Source organism: Chlamydotis macqueenii, chromosome 3 (genome assembly GCF_036417535.1).
Source record: "Chlamydotis macqueenii isolate bChlMac1 chromosome 3, bChlMac1.mat, whole genome shotgun sequence".
Classification (NCBI taxonomy): domain Eukaryota; kingdom Metazoa; phylum Chordata; class Aves; order Otidiformes; family Otididae; genus Chlamydotis; species Chlamydotis macqueenii.
Genome location: NC_141558.1, coordinates 54,249,376 through 54,266,265, shown reverse-complemented (window position 1 = coordinate 54,266,265; position 16,890 = coordinate 54,249,376). Strand labels below are relative to the sequence as shown.

At 39.5% G+C, this 16,890-nt stretch overlaps 1 protein-coding gene across 1 annotated transcript in view; it reads left to right on the top strand.

Annotated features, from left to right (window-relative positions):
• The window catches only part of CEP85L (centrosomal protein 85L), a 123,395-nt gene that overhangs the window by 80,375 nt on the left and 26,130 nt on the right, over window positions 1-16,890 (top strand). The window contains exon 4 of the mRNA XM_086745173.1: window positions 8,914-9,035. Coding sequence (XP_086601299.1) covers window positions 8,914-9,035 — 122 coding nt within the window. The remainder of the gene's footprint in view (window positions 1-8,913; window positions 9,036-16,890) is intronic.

Here is a 16,890-nt window from a genome sequence, read left to right as displayed (position 1 = left end):
TGAATACTTAGATTTGTTGTCATATAAGTATTTTGAACATTTCTGCTTTATTTTTGTAGGAGGTTTTTTGTTTGTTTTTAATTTCAGTTGAAACTTGTACATATTAAACTCATAGCTCATGTTTGTTTTAAAGTCATGAAAAGCTAAAACAGAACACAGAAGAAGAGAGACTCAGTTTTCTGGTTCAGGGGCCAACACCCTTCGCAGAATCTAAAGATCTTCTGTGTCAAAAATCGAGACCCTTAGTAAAGAATTTGCAAAGCATCAGTTTTCCCCAAGTGTATACTCCTACTTGACATTGAATTCAGAGTGACTTACCTCTCATTCATTATGTTTGCATGATTTGTTAAGAGAATTTGATACTGTGTGTTTATTAGGTTCTTTTAATTTTTCTTTCCCAATTACTGCACAGCAAGTAAGTTTGTTTAGTTTTGAGGTTTTTTGTTTGGTTGGATTTTTTTTTTTCTGTTCTAATACTCACCCAAGTTGCACTCTTTTCATTATCCTCTTGTTACAGAAGGGCTCCCGTCAGTTTCTGTGCAAGACTGGTGGCCAGCTTTGCTCATCCTTGCAGGGTTCATGCAGGCTGGCAAAAAACAGGTGTATTCTGCTTTTTTTTTTTTTTTTTTTTTTTTTTTGGTCACTTTTTGCATCAACTTTTTTTGGCCCTGAGCAAGAGTAAGAAGTAATGAACTGGCCCTTAGGAAACTGCTAATTGTAGATTTTAACAATGTACATTTAACGTAAAGGTTTTTGTAAGCTATCAGAACTTGGTTGAGGGTACCTGAATGCGACTGACTGAGATATTTTACTTTTAGGGGTACTTCCATCCATGATTGATTTGCAACTTATCTTGTCTTCCCAACTCTTCCTTTTTTTCTAATCCATTTCTGTCCTAAAGTTTTGTAGTGAATTACATATGTCCTGCATTTGTGCAGTACTTAAAACAGTGGTCTTTTTTTGGGCTTTGAGTAACTGTAGTCACTTTCTGGTCATGCTGCTTTCCAGGTGAGAATAAGGGAGTGGATTGGGGGGAAATCAATTCAACAGTGAAGCTTTCACTAAAAGCTTAAAAAAAAAAAAAAAAAAAGTTGTTTGCCTTGTGAAAGCTCCCTTTCATTTCCAGATTTTATTATTTTTTTTTAAAGGACATTTGAATTTAAATGTAATGGGAAGATAAAATGAACACTTAATAAAACAAGTGCTTCTATACTTAGGAAAGACCTAGTTGTTATCAGTGGAAAATTCCAGGCACTGTTGCTTTTAACGTCATATTAAGTGGCACCTAGAAGTGTTTTGTGTTTGTAACATTTGCCAGAATATAAATGGAAAGGATTTCTGACAAAAATAATATTGGTGTTGCGTGGAGTATAAAGGAATGTTATAACAATATATAAAAACAAGAGAAGTGTAATTGTTCCTAGGAAGATAAGGAGAAGAGGGTGTATAATCTAGCCTGCAGCTCTGGGAGTGCCGGTTTCACCCTTTGAGAGAGTAGTAGCTTAGGGTGGCAGGGATGAGAAGGTCACAGAGGACTGCCGCGTGGCTGCAGCATCTTGCAGTGAGACTGTCCTTGCCTCATACAGTAACAACACGCATCTGCAGGGACCTTGCAAAGTCTTTTCAGAGATGACTTAATTTGTTTTTTGAGACTTTTGCACAATACCATCAAGGATGCTAGGGGGAAGGAAACCTTGCCAGTTAAGTGGTAGCCAGCATTCCGGGTCACCTCCCTTACTAATCCCCCGTTATATTCCTGTTTTATTCAGTAACCCTTGCTGGATGCAGATTCTGAGCACATCCAGATCTGTCACACGTACAATCTCTGGCTGTAGGCTGGGACTGTGCTGCTGGTCCTGCGTGTGCTCTCAGAATTCAGATAACCCGCACAGAACTATTTTGAAAGAAGAAAGTGCAGAAGGCTTTTGTTTTTATTCTCTTGTGCTACCTTCATGTGGAAGTTCCTTTTCCAGAACTGATTGCATATCTAAACACCAAGTCTTGACCAGTAACTTGACAGTGTCACAGCAACTGCACAGTAGCATCTTTTTCAAAAGCTTAGAAAATACTCAGTCCACAAACTGTTAATTTTGGAATGTTTGACACTGTCTGAAGTGGAGATAATTCAGCTTGTGGTTACGTGTTCGTACTAATCCTGCACAAAGCTGTGCCACTGCAAAACGTGTCATCTTGTACGCTGCTTTTCCACCTAACAGTGTGTGCTGGCGCTAGATTTCACATGGCCTTGTATAATGGATCTGATAGGAGCCTGACCTAGTTACAAATAACTTTCATGTGTATGGGATGGAGGGAGAGTGTAGGACTCAGGCTGTCAGGAGGGAACTGAAAGGTAGGAATGTTTGAATTGCTGAGAAGGGGCAGGAGAACAGACCCGCCTGCCTTTGATAGCAGTGTAAATTTGTGACACGTTTGAGTGACCACGCAGTTGCTATCAAAACAGTGTAACTGTGCCATCAGTAGCAAAACTCAGCTTTTTTTTTTTTTTTAATTATTTTTTTTCCTCAGTGGTGAATAGCATAGCTGACCTTAGCATTTGTGTTCTCCCATCTCTCCTAGCATCCCAGCAGCCGTGTACTTGCTATGCTTTGCTCTTAATTCATTTGTAAGCTGTTGTGGTGAGATATCATGTCTTCCTCTCTTGCTGAGGTTATCAAACCTGACCTTGATAAAGTTCAGAAGCTTCAGCTGCAGTATAAACAATGCTGGGGAAGAAGTATATGTACAAATAACAGCAATTCATAGGACAGTCAAATTCCTCCCTGGCTTATGTGGGTCAAGTCCATGAGGTCTCTAATAGTGTGTAACGCCTTGTGTGCAATTTGTGCAGGAGGCTTTGACAAACGTACTTGAAAATAGTTTAATTGCTAGAGGGAGTTCTGCTTTTAGGAGGCATTTTAATGCTGTTACTTTTTATTCTTTTCCTTTTTGAAAGCTTTCCACTTTCTAAAAAAGATACGATAATGTTGTCTGTAAATAGTCAGCATTAGCATTTTAATTTTTTGTTGGAAAAGCTTTTAAAAAGTCATACAACAGATGTAATAATGCAGTTTCATCTAACCAAAGGGAGGCATGTTGGGCCCCGCTTGCAGAATAGAACAGCTCATTATTGCAATTTTCAATGCTTCCTGCAAAGAGGTGAAGGAGCACGTGCACTAGCAAAGGATCTCATGTGCTTGCTTTGTAATGCTCTGTGTGATATTGTATCAGAAACGGTGTGGCCAGCAGGACTAGGGAGGTGATTGTCCCTCTGTACTTGGCACTGGTGAGGCTGCACCTCGAATACTGTGTGCAGTTTTGGACCCCTCAGTACAAGAAGGACATTGGGGTGCTGGAGCGTGTCCAAAGAGGAGCAACGAAGCTGGTGAAGGGTCTGGAGCACAAGTCTTATGGTGAGTAGCTGAGGGAACTGGGGCTGTTCAGCCTGGACAAAAGGAGGCTGAGGGGAGGCCTTAGTGCTCTTTACAACTACCTGAAAGGAGATTGTAGCGAGGTGGGGTTCGGTTTCTTCTCCCAGGTAGTAAGTGGCAGGAGGACAGGAAACAGCCTCAAGTTGTGGCAGGGGAGGTTTATATTGGGTATTAGGAATAATTTCTTTACTGAAGGAGTTATTGAGCACTGGAACAGGCAGCCCAGGGACATGGTGGAGTCACCATCCGTGGATGTAGATGTGGCACTTAGAGACATGGTTTAGTGGTGGACTTGGCAGTGTTAGGTTAACGGTTGAACTAGATCTTGTTTGTTTGCTTTGGGGATTTCTTTTGGTTGTTTGGTGGTTTGTTGTTTTTTTTTTTGTTTGTTTGTTTTTTTTTTTGTTGTATGTTTGTTTTTTTTTTTTTCCCCCCTCCTCCTGATACTCTTATCTCAGATTGTCATATCTCAGTTTTCAGTGCATCAACCTTGGTTTGTATGGATTCTTGGGCTATGAAACTAAAGTATTTGCTGGCTGATCTCATATCTCTTCAGCCTTTTAGGTACTTGGTTCTTTACTTATAAATCGCTCTTTCTAAGCTTTCTAACTAGAGTTGCTCTTCTTTGAACATGGTCTACTATTTCAATGATTTTCTGGTAGTACACTGCCCAGAGCCAAACATGTTCGTCCAGCTGAGTTTATGCCAGAGCTGTTTAAAGTCACTGTCTTATTCCTTCCCTCACTTCCTTTCTCGGTGATCTGACATATCATTTATAGGCAATCCAGACTTGCATTAAGCTGGTTTTCAGGCAGGTTAAATTGTGAACTTCAGTCAAGTTTATTCTCCCTGTTAGCTGTGGTCTCTCTTATATTTAATACTCTGCAGCTTCCATGTCTGTATAAAGCATGTGTTTGGGGATTTTTTTCTTCCAAGCTTTATTATTTTTTAAAATATTTTTTTTCTTTGATGAATTTCACAATTTGCTGTTGGCAATGCTAAACTCTCTATCATATGTCTGTGTTTCTCAGTGCCTCACAATTTGATGATGTTTCAATTTGATTTTTAATTATGTCATCCTCCTCATTAAAAATTCCCCGAAGAATGCCACATGTACGAGGGCTGGAATAAGGGTGCAAGGGCATGATTAGATATTCTCTCCCCCATGCCTGCTGGAGATTTGTGAAAGTATAGCAAAATGTGATACAGCCTAGGTGTTGCTGCCAAGAATTGTAGTGATTATATCCTGCTGAGCAGAAACACTGTCTTCCCTAAATGGCAAAGATGGAGCAGAGTGTAACAGTGAGTAGGTGGTGGTGAAATGCAGAGACCGCAAGTTAGGATTTTTTGAATCAGCCTTGTTTTTATCCATGATAAACCTGCTATAATGCTGCTTTGTGGCTGTTCTTTCTAATGCATTTTAGCAAGGCACAGCCTCTTTCTATAGAAATTATTCCTTGTCTAGCTTTTAAAGTGATTTAAAATCAGGGCCTGATTCCATGGTTGCAGCCTTCTCTTGCTTTTCTTGCATGAGAGCCTCTAGCCCTGTGGTGTTTTGCTGGCAAGAAGATGGATGATCCTCCAGGATTGTCTGAATTAAGGGAGCTGTTGTGAACTGAAATGTTCAGACAGATGTTAGGAAGAAATCTGGGTGGGGAGGAAGGGATGGGTAAATCTTTCTTTCCTTACCCAGAGTGGGGAGCAGTTGCAGAGCTCATCCACGACTGCTGCTTTGCCTTTACAGATCCAATCCTTTTTGATTTTGATCCTAATCCATCACAAAGGAGCAAAGAGCAAGAGTCATCTGTAATAATAGTGCATTTGGGCTTGTTGCTGCCACATGCACCTCTTCTTTCTCCCTCATCACCCAGTGAGGTGGTAGGACAAGTGCTACCTGTGCACAGCCTGTGAGGATACTCAGATATGTTTCCTTCACTGTCACTTGAAAAAAATGAGACGTTTGTGCTCCTGCTGACATTGGTTGCATTGATTCTTTGCCTTGGATTAGCTGTGGATGCAAGGAGTTCTCTATCTCCTGAATATGAATGTCTGTAAAATACATCGAGAAAAGAATGATACCTACTGAGGGGGGTTTATAATAGCGTAGAGCAGTGCAAGCAGTTGGCCAAAAGGGATCATTCGTTTAGCATAACTTTTGGTGCTCTGGTAGCTGTTAGTAATGGGCTGTGAAAACTTTACAGTTGTAGTATAGACAGTGCTAAATTATTTAAACTGCAACTTTCAGGAAAAAAAAAAAAACTTTAAAATCCGTTGCTTTTTTGAGATTAGTTATCCTTTTGACATTTTTGGACTAGACATTTACTATGTGATATAACATGTTAACGTGGAATGCTGTGTTACCCTGTGTGCTGAGAAACTGAACTGCTTCAGGCAGAAACTACGAGCGTGTTTGGAGAAGATAATTTTAATTAGCACAATTAAACCCCCAGCCACTATTGGCCTAAGTTATCCAAATGTTGTTACCCTCTAGTCCAGAGAAAAATTATTTTCCCACTGTTAAGAAACATGATGGAATCAGTCAGCAATGTGTGTCCAGCAATAAATATTTGCATAGGCTAGTACAGCAAAGATTTTATTTTATTTTTTTTTCCCGGCAGCTAGCTGTGCCTCAGCAGTGACTTGAAGACTTGCCAGGTCTTGAAAGTCAAGGCCAAGCCCTTGTCAAAAAACAAGCTAGTGAGGACCTTTGGATGCCACCGTGCAAAGGATACCAGGATACTGTTTTAACTGAACAGATGTTCTCAGTCCAAGGCTGATATTCTTGGAAGAGGTGCCAGGCGACAAAAATAGTTGTGTTTTCTAGGGCAGATGGAAAAGAATGCTGTGTGTTTCAAGCTAGTGGCTTACTTTGTAGTTCTGGGGGATTCAGGTTGAGGACTTGGAGTTGTGGATGACTTTCTGTATATGAGTCCTAAAAGTGTATCTTGCTCCTGCTATTTGGTTTGATGTTCTTAGCAGACAAAATACTTGAATGTAAGTGGACCATCTGTGTGTCACCACACCATTCAAAGCAGCTAGAAAGCTGTTTGGAGTAGTCAACACCATATCACAAATGAGTGAAGTGTCTTGTTATTCTGGGCAGTGCTAAGAAGTATTTTTAGTATATTCTTTTATTTTTTTTTTTTAAATTGGCTGAAACATGATATCAGAAACAAATCTTTTTGTTGTTGTTTTCATCTGTTCAGAATGACAAATTGAAGCACGTGGTTATAAATATTGTATTTGTTGTTCCGTATCTGTATACAGCATGTATATACTCATTAAGATGAGATATATTCCAAAGCCAAAAGCATCTTGGTCAGTCACTTCTTAAGTGGCCTTCTTAAGAGGCCTTATATATTAGATTTAAAAAAAAACAAAAAACCCCCAAAAAACCAACAAAAAAACCCCCCAACCAAACAAACAAAAAAAAAACCAACCAAAAAATTCCACTATCGTTAGCATCTAGTTGACAAAATCCTACTCTGTTCTTAACTTTGCAAAAATCATTGCCTTGGTTTTCAGAGCCTTAATCTTTAATTGACTTTTTGTATAGTCACTGATTATACCAAAATTGAAGGCTTTCCAATTTTAGTGCAAACTATTAAGTTTGCAAAGGTGCAAGATTGAAGTAAGGGGCTTGCTTTGAAGAATTTTGCTAGAGAAACCACTGGTGGCTTCCATAATATTTTCAGTTAGATGGGTTCATATTTAAACAGTTGTCTTTAATCTCTTCATTTTTATAGTTTGATCTTAAAGACAAAATTCACCTTGCTCATTAAATGGGTTGATTTGGCTTTATAAAGCCATATATTTCCTGTTTATCGTGTCAAAGTATTGTGGGTTTCTTTTGGGTAGAGATGGAATTTCTAGCTGTGAAAAGTAAGGATCTGATCCCAACTGCATTAAGGACTGGTTCTTTCTCTTTTTTTCACTGTAGCATGATGGTGTTGAGGTGGATGTAGAAAAGCATTCAGCACTGTAGTGGGAGAAACAAAGGAAAAAATTTAATGACACAAAGTACAGTGATAGTCCCTGATGATGTCACTTTATACTGCTCAAAATGGCATGGGTGACTAAGAGAGACTTTCACTGAAATAGTTTTGTTCTGGAGCCTGTTAGTTCAGCCAGTCACATGGGTAACTGTAATAGAGGACAATATGTGACAATCCTAAGGTATTCTGTAAGCACCAAAGATGACTTTGAAGTTATCTAGTCTGGATTGAGTGACCCTGGCAAAATTAATTTTAGATTCATTGATCCTTACAGGCTCTGCACATGTATTACTTACAGGAAGATTCGTGGCTTGGTGTCTTTCCCAAGTTTTATTAGAGCACTGCCCAAACAAAAAAAAGCCAGGGTGGTATCACTAATTTAGGACTTTTTTTTTTTTTTTTTGGTGCTAATATTGATCATTGTGCATGAAGTATAAGACAAGGCAAGTATTAAATTGATCACAAATGTTAAGAAATGAGTGGTAGATCTTGATCCAAGCAGAGCTTAGCTTTGCCATTCCTTGCCTCCCAATAGAAGGCAGTGCCAGCTTTAGCACAACTTCCTTGAACAAGCGCCGGTTTAATGGACTGACTTACTACAAATTGTAGATGTGACAAGTTTTATTCCCTCAGAACTTTCAAACCTAGAATATGCTTTAGTAAGCAGGTGTATGAGGCACTTTTTTTAGGCAAAACAATTGAGAAAATTTTCAAATGTTTTCTGTATTTTTAATTGCTTGTGGGATGTAATAATGAACGAGCATAGGAGAAGAAATACTAACTGTAGTTGTAAGTCGGTGAACCATTTTAAGGTAAAATTTTATTTTTAATATTATCTCACACTTTACTTTTCCTGAAAAAACACTGTTTATCCAGTCAATAGGACCTAAATGGGAAAAAATACTTTTTCAAGGTACAGCTGTTAGGAGTTGGTTCCTGACTTCAGCACATCATGGTATGGGAGTGTAGGCAACGAATTCTCTCAGTTCAGTGTTAGAATTCACAGTAAAGCTTTGACCAGAAGCATGGACTGCCTGACAATTGTTTACCTAATTTTAGTTGTTGATGATATATCTTGGTCTTAATACAGTTTATTGTAATTTCAAGTGAAATCTAAAACATTTTAGAGCAATACAAGTAAAAATATCCTAATATCTACTTAAACTTCCAAACACCCCCAAACATTTTGTGGTATTTGTCTTAAGTGTTTAAATTCTAAATGAGCTTTTCATATCAAGCTGCTTTCAGAACTGTAAATTCTTTAATAAAGAAATTATAAAATAATTATTAGGTCACTGACACTGGACTGAGGTTTGTTTCAAGAAACTTGTTGATAAGTCTGATTGATCTATATAAAGCAAATCTGAATTAAACTAAAAACACAACTGTTAGGTTTCTAAAACAACAAACTGCTTTGTAAATGCCCTAGTATCTAGGAGATTATTTATGTTTACTGTTTTGGAGGCTAACTCTACAATTGTTTTATGCAGGTTCCGACTGCAACATCTCGTCAAAGTTACCCAGCTACCAGCTACCAGGACTTCAGCAACTGGGAATCTCTAATGAAAATTAAAGAGGGGCTGCTAAGACAGAAAGAAATTGTCATTGATCGGTGAGTAACCTGCTCCTGCTTCATTGATTAGATTAGATTATGTAAAAGCTGTGATGTAGAAACTGACTTTCAGAAGAGTTCCTTAGTCAGTAAAGTTGTTAGGTTCCAGTCCAGCAAATATTTATGCAGAAATATGTGGGAGCTAATCCTTTCTAGGAGAGAAGACTGGCTACTGGCTGAAAGTCTTCTACAGAGTTGGAAATTTGCTTAGGGGTTTAAATGTCTTTCGAATGGGAAAGGGAGAGTGAGACCAAGAGCCAGTTCTGTTATCAGCTTCTCCATCTTAGCCTCTTATGAGTCTGGGGGTTTGTATCAGAGATCTTTCCACTTGCACAGGTCTTGGAAGTGACCTGCAAGATGAAAACTGGCAAACTGCATTGTAGTGATTTTCTTTTCCATGACAAGTACAGCAATGCAATTTATTTGAAGCCAGTTGATAAAGCTTTGAGAAATTGGCCTTTGCAGTAACATTCAATGGTAAAATCCTATTCAAATGCTCATACAAATCATTCAGATAATAAAATATTAAATCTAGGATCTGTATGTCAGTAAATACATCACTTCTTATTAAAATTGCTATCAGTCTGTAATGGGCCTTGGCAGCAGTTCACTGCCGTTAAGTTTCTAGTATATCTGAAGTGATTTCTGGAGTTCTTGATGTCTGGATAAAATAAAGCCTTAATGAGGAAAATGTGTTTTTAATAAAGGGCTTGAGCTTAATGAAGCTTACACTGAATTAGCAAATGTCATCAGGAGCTGCAGAGTTTGGATGCAGGACATTTAAGAAGGGCATTTTTATATTCGACATAATTATCATTTGGCTTAGTCCGTGTTGTAATAATAAACTCTTGGCTTGTGGCTGGAAGAGGAGGGTTGTTCTGATCTTGAAATAGTTGTGCCCTCTTATTAATACTTCGCTCCACATCATGAGGAGAACTGCGTAAAGCAGGTGTGTGTTGATCACAGGAATGTCAGGCATCCATTATGAATATTTTTATATTTCATCTAGCAGTTCTTCTCTTTTAATGGTGGAGATAGAAAACTTGGGGCATAATTTACTTTGGAACCGGAAGAATTTTGCTTGTGCAAGATGTATTCCTTCTTTTATTGCAACAGAGCAAGGAATTGCAGCAGTTTAAGGTGTTTTCTATCTCCTAGCAATCTGGACAGTCCCTCTGCTGCCATTGTAGTCTTGAAGGTTGACATCAGCTTCCCCAGTTTGATGTGGCATGCGTTTACCTGCCTCTGCAGCTGAAGATGGTACGCAAAACTATGAACGGTGGCAGCTGAGGCACGGGCACGCCATCCCACTCTGCCAGCCCTCCTGCAGAGGTGGTGATCTCCCAAGGGTATAAGTAGTTAAAACGGAAACATCCTTAACTGTTGCTTAGATCTCCTCTCTCACAGCCTTTTGATCAGCTACTTCAAGGCTGTCTAAATTACAGTGTTATTTTCAGGCTTGCTGTATCAGCAGCAATGCTGTGTAACCTGCAGCCCACCTCTCAGGGCCCAAGCTGTCAGCAGCATTTGTGAGTACGTTTCCCAGGATGACTAGGGGTTGTCTTTGGTGCCTCTGCTGGGCATATCATCCTCTGCATGCTCCATGAAGAACTGTTACACAATGGCAACTAGAATGGCAGTTCACACTATTCTTACACTGGAAGTGTGTTTACAGGCAAGGGTGAAGTTTCTGAAGTGACAGTTTGTAACCTAGTTGTAACGTAACTTGATAACTGTCCCTGCTGAGGAAGAAAAGCTATTTCTTGCTAACCAATGGCAGTATGCTGGTGGTTCTTTTTTTCTTTTTCTTTTCTTTTTTTTTTTTTTTTTTTTTTTTGTAAAAGTCATACTTTTGAATACAGTTCTTTCTGGATTTCTGACCAGAAGTCAATTGAGATGATTCCTTTTAATTCAACTGAAAAGGCAAAATACACTCTGGAAGCCATTGAAGCGAAACAAAGACCACTTAGTGGTGCTGCAGTAATTTCCTTTAAGTAGACACTTGGTGTTACAGTTAAGCATGTTGTAAGTTATAATGATGCAGTATAATAATACTTTTTTGAATATTGAGCCTCCATTTGGGCAAAATATTTGCCTTAGATGTTATTATTTTAAATGAAGCTTTAGTTAAATAGATGCTTTGTATTATTTAAAAGTAGTACAAAGTGATGTTGCATATTTAGAAAGATTTTTACAACAGATTATTTCTTTATCTCTCTTTTTTTGGAAGAGGTAGTGTTTTCTATCACAAATAAAAATATTTTTGATTTCACACTTATGGAGAAAATGGTACATAGCTGCTGTCCAAAATCCTAGAAAAAGAACTCCATTATAAAGCACTAGTGTTACAATATTAATACCCCATCTAATAAGAAAGACTTAAGTGTGAATAATACCTTTCTTCAAGGCACTAAGCAAAAATTTGATATTATCCGTATTTAACATGTAGCGACAATGAGGCATTGCACTGAGACTCAAGATGATATTTGGGAGTAAACCTAACTTTTCAACTCCTCGTCTTCCTGAGCTTACTTCTGTTTAGAGGTTGAATTTACTTGGGAATAGTGACCTAAAATAAACATAGGAAGTTTACTAAAGTGTGGTGAATTAGGATTCAAGATGGTGGTAATTAAATTACAGAATTTATGCTTTCAGGAAGCGGAGGAAGAATTCTTTTGTTGCCTGAGGTTTGGTAGTAGGTGCTTGCTGAGAAGGCCCTTCATAGCTGTGGTTCTCAAGGAATTTTGAGAAGTGTAGTCTCCTTAAGTCATGTCTCATGCTGAATTTATGAACTGATAACTTGGAGGATGCCAGCAAGACTTGTTTAATTCTAGGGGCACAGAAGCTGAGGAGAGACTGGTTAACCTGCTGTCTGGAAGCTGGAGGAGCAGGGTAGCAGCCAGTGTGGTGCTCCAGACCCAGCTGTTTGCTGCTGACAGGTACAAGGAGCAGCTGGAATGAGAAGTAGTACACTGGGAACACCCTTCTCTTGCCCTTGTCACCAGCCTGCCTTTCAACCACAGTCATTACCCAGGTTTTTTTTTTTTTTTTTAAGTTAAACTCTCTTCTGTGGGGAATTGCACTGAGGGTCTGCTAATCCCAGGAGGTGGAAGAGATTAACATCATTTTGCACCACACACCTTGTTCTGCATAGCGATGCTTAAATCTGTTGATAAGTAGGAAATGGAGGCTCTGTATCGGGCAGTATCCTTAAGCTGTTCTAACTTTATCTTGTACAAAAGGGAGGAGAGGCAGGAGGAGGAAAGAGAAACCTGCTGTTTGCTTCCTTTCTTTCCGCACAGTGATAAAAAGGAAACGAAATCCAGCCCGTCCGGATTAGATTATTAAACTTCCTTTTTTGCATCAGTAATGTAACAGTTTGGAATAGCTACAAGCCAGTTTCAAATAGTCATTAAAAACAATTCAAGGAATAATCCTTCAATATAAATCATTGTACTTGGATATTTTTGTGTGTCACTGGAAATTCAAAGCCGTGAGTAGAATTTTTAAAAACCCAAACAGCCACTTGTGTGTGGATGGAACAAGTGACTTGATTTTTATTCTATACACTATGTTGAACAGAAGATTAGTAATAGATTAGTTAAAATTGATTTGATTTGTGTAGTCTGTTCAGCATAACAAATGCATATTTTTAAGTATAAATGAACAGAGTAGCATAAACAGATGGGTTTAAAAGTTGTTTTGGTTTGCTTTTTAAAACTACTCTAGGAATTGTTTCCAATTTAATGACTTAGAGCCTGAAAATGGTTTTTAAGTCTGCTGTTAAAAAGTGGAGACCCTACTTTTAGGAGGTAAAAATGTGGCTTGAGGAAGGGAGCCTGGCATATGTGTTTGCATGGGATCACAATGGCACTTCTTCAAGGTGTGTGTCAGATTTTCTCCACATAAGAGCTATTGATACAGGCTGTGAATAAGGACTTAAGGGTTTTCTCTGTAAGAGGAAATCTGCTGCTGTAACACTTACTACCAGAATGTCTGTCACCCCCTGTACAGAATGATTGGATTATATCATTGCCTTACTTATTTGGCGATTTACACTACATTATGTTTAGCACCAGAGGGAGCCAGCAGTGTTTGTATTGGCTTAGAAAATCATGGCATCATATTTTAATTTTTCGCGTTGCTCCTCTGCTCAGTACATTCGCAACACTAAAATGACAGTGTTTGGTATGATGACGAATGTCTCTTGAGACTGGCCAGCCACAGTAGACGTTTCTAGCATGGTCCTGGTACTGTTTGTTTGGCAGGGACTGCATTTAGGGGGTACATGAATAAATGCCAAATATCTGAATGTATGACATAAGCTGCTGAGAATAACACTGTGCATGCAGTGCTCTCTTCCAGACAGCTTAAGGCCATTTGAGCAGCTTTTTAAGGAAAGGTAGATATAGAAGCCAAATTTTAGCAAATAGCTGTTTTTCCTCAGGGTGTACTAACATTTGCATTCTTAAAACAGTTGCTAAATCATTAGTTTTCCATCCACAGCTGAATTATGCTTAGATGTTTTCATTGGGACAATAGAACTAGATTTTCTTTGCCTTGTATCAAATTGTCCTGACTTCAGTAGGTGACATCAAGCCGTATGTGCTCGGATAGTGCTCGTGTTACTGCTAGTCTAAAGCTGTGATTCTCTTAATTTGGGATGGTCTGTTAAGTTCTGCAGTATTAGCATATCCACTTGAGTGATATTTTAATATTGTTTTTGAGGAAGCTTTATGCCACCCAGAGTCCGAGCATGTACATGTATAACTGGGAGACCTATGCAAGGAGTAGGGCTGTGAGGAACCTCCTCAGAGTGTCTTGCTCTGTGAAGTATTGCTTGCAATAGTAGCTTGAAAAGCATGCCTTTATCTTTTACTGACATCACCAATCACCCAGCGAACTTATGCTTGAGGATTTTGTATCTGGTAAACTTTCAGGACGTTTTTGTTACAGAGTAATTATTTTAGCAGTTTTAAAAGTTCACCTTTTCAGGGGTGAATGCTGGTAATATCGATGAAATGGAATTTGTTATCGTTAGTTTCCGCATAATAACCTCAATCTCAGCAATAGTGAGAGAATGCAGGGCTAGAAAGGACCTGTCTAACCTGTCTGTTGGACCCCAGGGAGGACAGGCTGTAGTGGTATCACTGCTGCTAGATGTCTATGCTTTTACTGTCTGCAATAGCAGATGTTCTGCAAGCTTTCTGGAATGGACAGTTTGGTGATTAATTAGCTGAAACATTAGGAAACTTTTCCTAATATGACTTAGTCTTTACTCCTAGGTCATGTTTTCTAGGCTTCTGGTAGCTTTTGTTATTCCTTGAGATCTCTCCAGCTGATCAGTACAGCTTCTCTGAAGTGTCCAAACGGGCCAGTCCAGGCCTCCGTCTGGCCAAGCGCTTGTCTGTCTCACAGGCCGTGCTTGTGTTGTGTTTGCTTTCTGCAGTGCAACATTGCATAGTTTTGGTCAGCTGCAATCTCTCATACTTTTCAGTGGTACTGGTGCCAGGCTGTTTTCTATTCTGTAGATTTAAATATTGTTAGGAAGGTCTAGTATTTGGCAGGACTGAGAACAGCAGAGGAGGTGCAAGGCTTGTTCTGTACACATCCTGTCAGGAGACTGCAGAAATCGAAAACATCCCACCGGGGGAGGGAGGGTGCAGTCCTCTCTCTGAGCAGACAGTAGTGTATGTGTCCCACTCGCACCCCCTTGCTGAGGTAGCCCAGAACATTTCAGAAAGTAGAGTGCAATTGCTCGCTGTGCTCGTGCCTGCCTTGCTTCAGCACTAGCTTACCTCCCGTGTGTCAGGGTAGCCTTTGAAACTTCTATGCAGTTCAGAAAAGTCATTTAAAAAATAACAATCCATCCAGAACAGAGATCACCTCCTGACTCCCAGAGGTAGTGTTCCAATCTTCTCTTCAAGATAAGTTCTCCTGTGACTGGTGGAAAGGTAGCGTTCACTTTTGAACTGCAGGCTCTTAATTTCACCAAAACCTCAAGCTTTGTTGCATAGGAAATTTGAGATCATCTTTTTCTCCTGAGCTTTGCTGATATTGGACTTCTTTGGTATTATCTTCCAAACTGCGGAAATTGTATCCGAATTTTTTTTTGCGACTTTGTTTACTACAATCTCTTTCCCTATCAGTACTTTGCACGTTTGGACTTGTGGTCCCAAGAGATCATGCCTTTAAAACAAAGGGACGTAAAAATTAGTATCCAACTTCTTAAGCCACAAAACAAAGCAGCATACCTCCGGCTACAATGTGGAATAAATTATATTTGTAGTACAGAAGGATCCGTATTATATTTTACTTTGCGTCCTGATTATGAGGGAATCTACTCAGACATTTTCACCTAAAGCAACTCTTTGTCCTTAACTCATTAGTTTTGAAGGTAAGCCATCGATTGTCATTTGATTTATTATGGAGTTACTTTCTGTGGTGGGGGAAGCTCTGTTCTGGACTCTCTGAAGTGTTTGAAGATACTGGCCCTATATCTTGATTTGTAGTGTAGAACTTAGATTTACGCTAATATAAAAAGTTGAGAGGAGGAAGTGCTTCTCTGGCAGATGTGGGTTTCTAAAGGCTTTTTCATGTCAGAGTAAATGAGGGTTAGATGGGTTTGTAGAGAACAGATGAGTTGGTCCCAGGTTGATGAAAATGTGGGTTATTTCCAGACAAATGCTTCTATGAGTGTCTGTGTAAGCATATGTCCACCGTTTGCTTGTCCTGTGTGGATATAAGAAAATTATATGAACATCAGTTATGTTGCACTAATGTTTTTGAGACATACACAGAAACAATTTGTATATTAAGCAGTTTATTTATTATTAATGCTTGTCTCTGAAGACAGTCCAGGCTTGTGCATGTTCAGCTGAGTGCTGTTCTGTGCTACCCCACGTCCTTTGTGCTGATTTGAGCTTTCAAAGGGGATTGTTTGAGCTGAAGGACAAAACTACAAATGGATTAAAATAGAAATGTGCCCCCTGCCCCAGTTGATACTTCACTCTTATGGCTGTAACTTTCTTTTTGCTCATTTAAATGGATGCAGTTAGTGCCAGGTGGCACTAGTAGTTTTCCTCTGCGTTCTAGCCAGCTTCCTAAATAGAGTCACAATCATCCAGGATGGAGGGAGCTTTGATGCCATTTCTATGGGGCATAGTCTTCTCTTTTTGTCTACAGAGAATAGTGGCGCAGGGATTATGCACCACTGGAAGCAGTCCCTTACTGTCCTTGGGCAGAGAGACTGCAGCTCCTTAAACCTCAGTAACTTCTCACTCTGTACTCTCCATTCCAGCCCCACGAGGACCGGGCATTCCTGAGGAGCATGAGGTGTGGGCAGGGGGACGTGATCCAGTGAGGTGCTGAAAGCACCTCCTGTGCCCTGTGTCCAGGGCACAGGAGGAACACAGCCAGCCTCTGCCCAAACAAGGCAACTCGGTGTTTGTGCGTTTTCTTCTTGTCATCTACATACACCAACTGAAAGTGAGCTGCTTATTTCCAGATCTGACTTTAGGCAAGCTACAAGTAGTTGCTTAAGGCCACTTTAATGGTCGTTACAAGAGAAAAGGATAGCTGGTGGGCTGTTTTGCTGTTTGTAAGGACTTAAAAGGAGTATTTTTTTCCTTGGATGCATAACTGACTGAAAGTATCCTGGGATTTACTTTTGTCCTCCATTCCCTTAGCATCAGTAAGATAGAAGTTTGAACCAAATTTAGTGAGCTACCCTTCTCAGATGTTTGATGCTCAGAATTGACTTTCTCCCCGAACAAAGTGACATTCAAGATCAAAGGCTTTTGCTTTCTTCTACAGCAAGGGACATTGCTGTCTGACAGAGACCTGCCAGAACCTT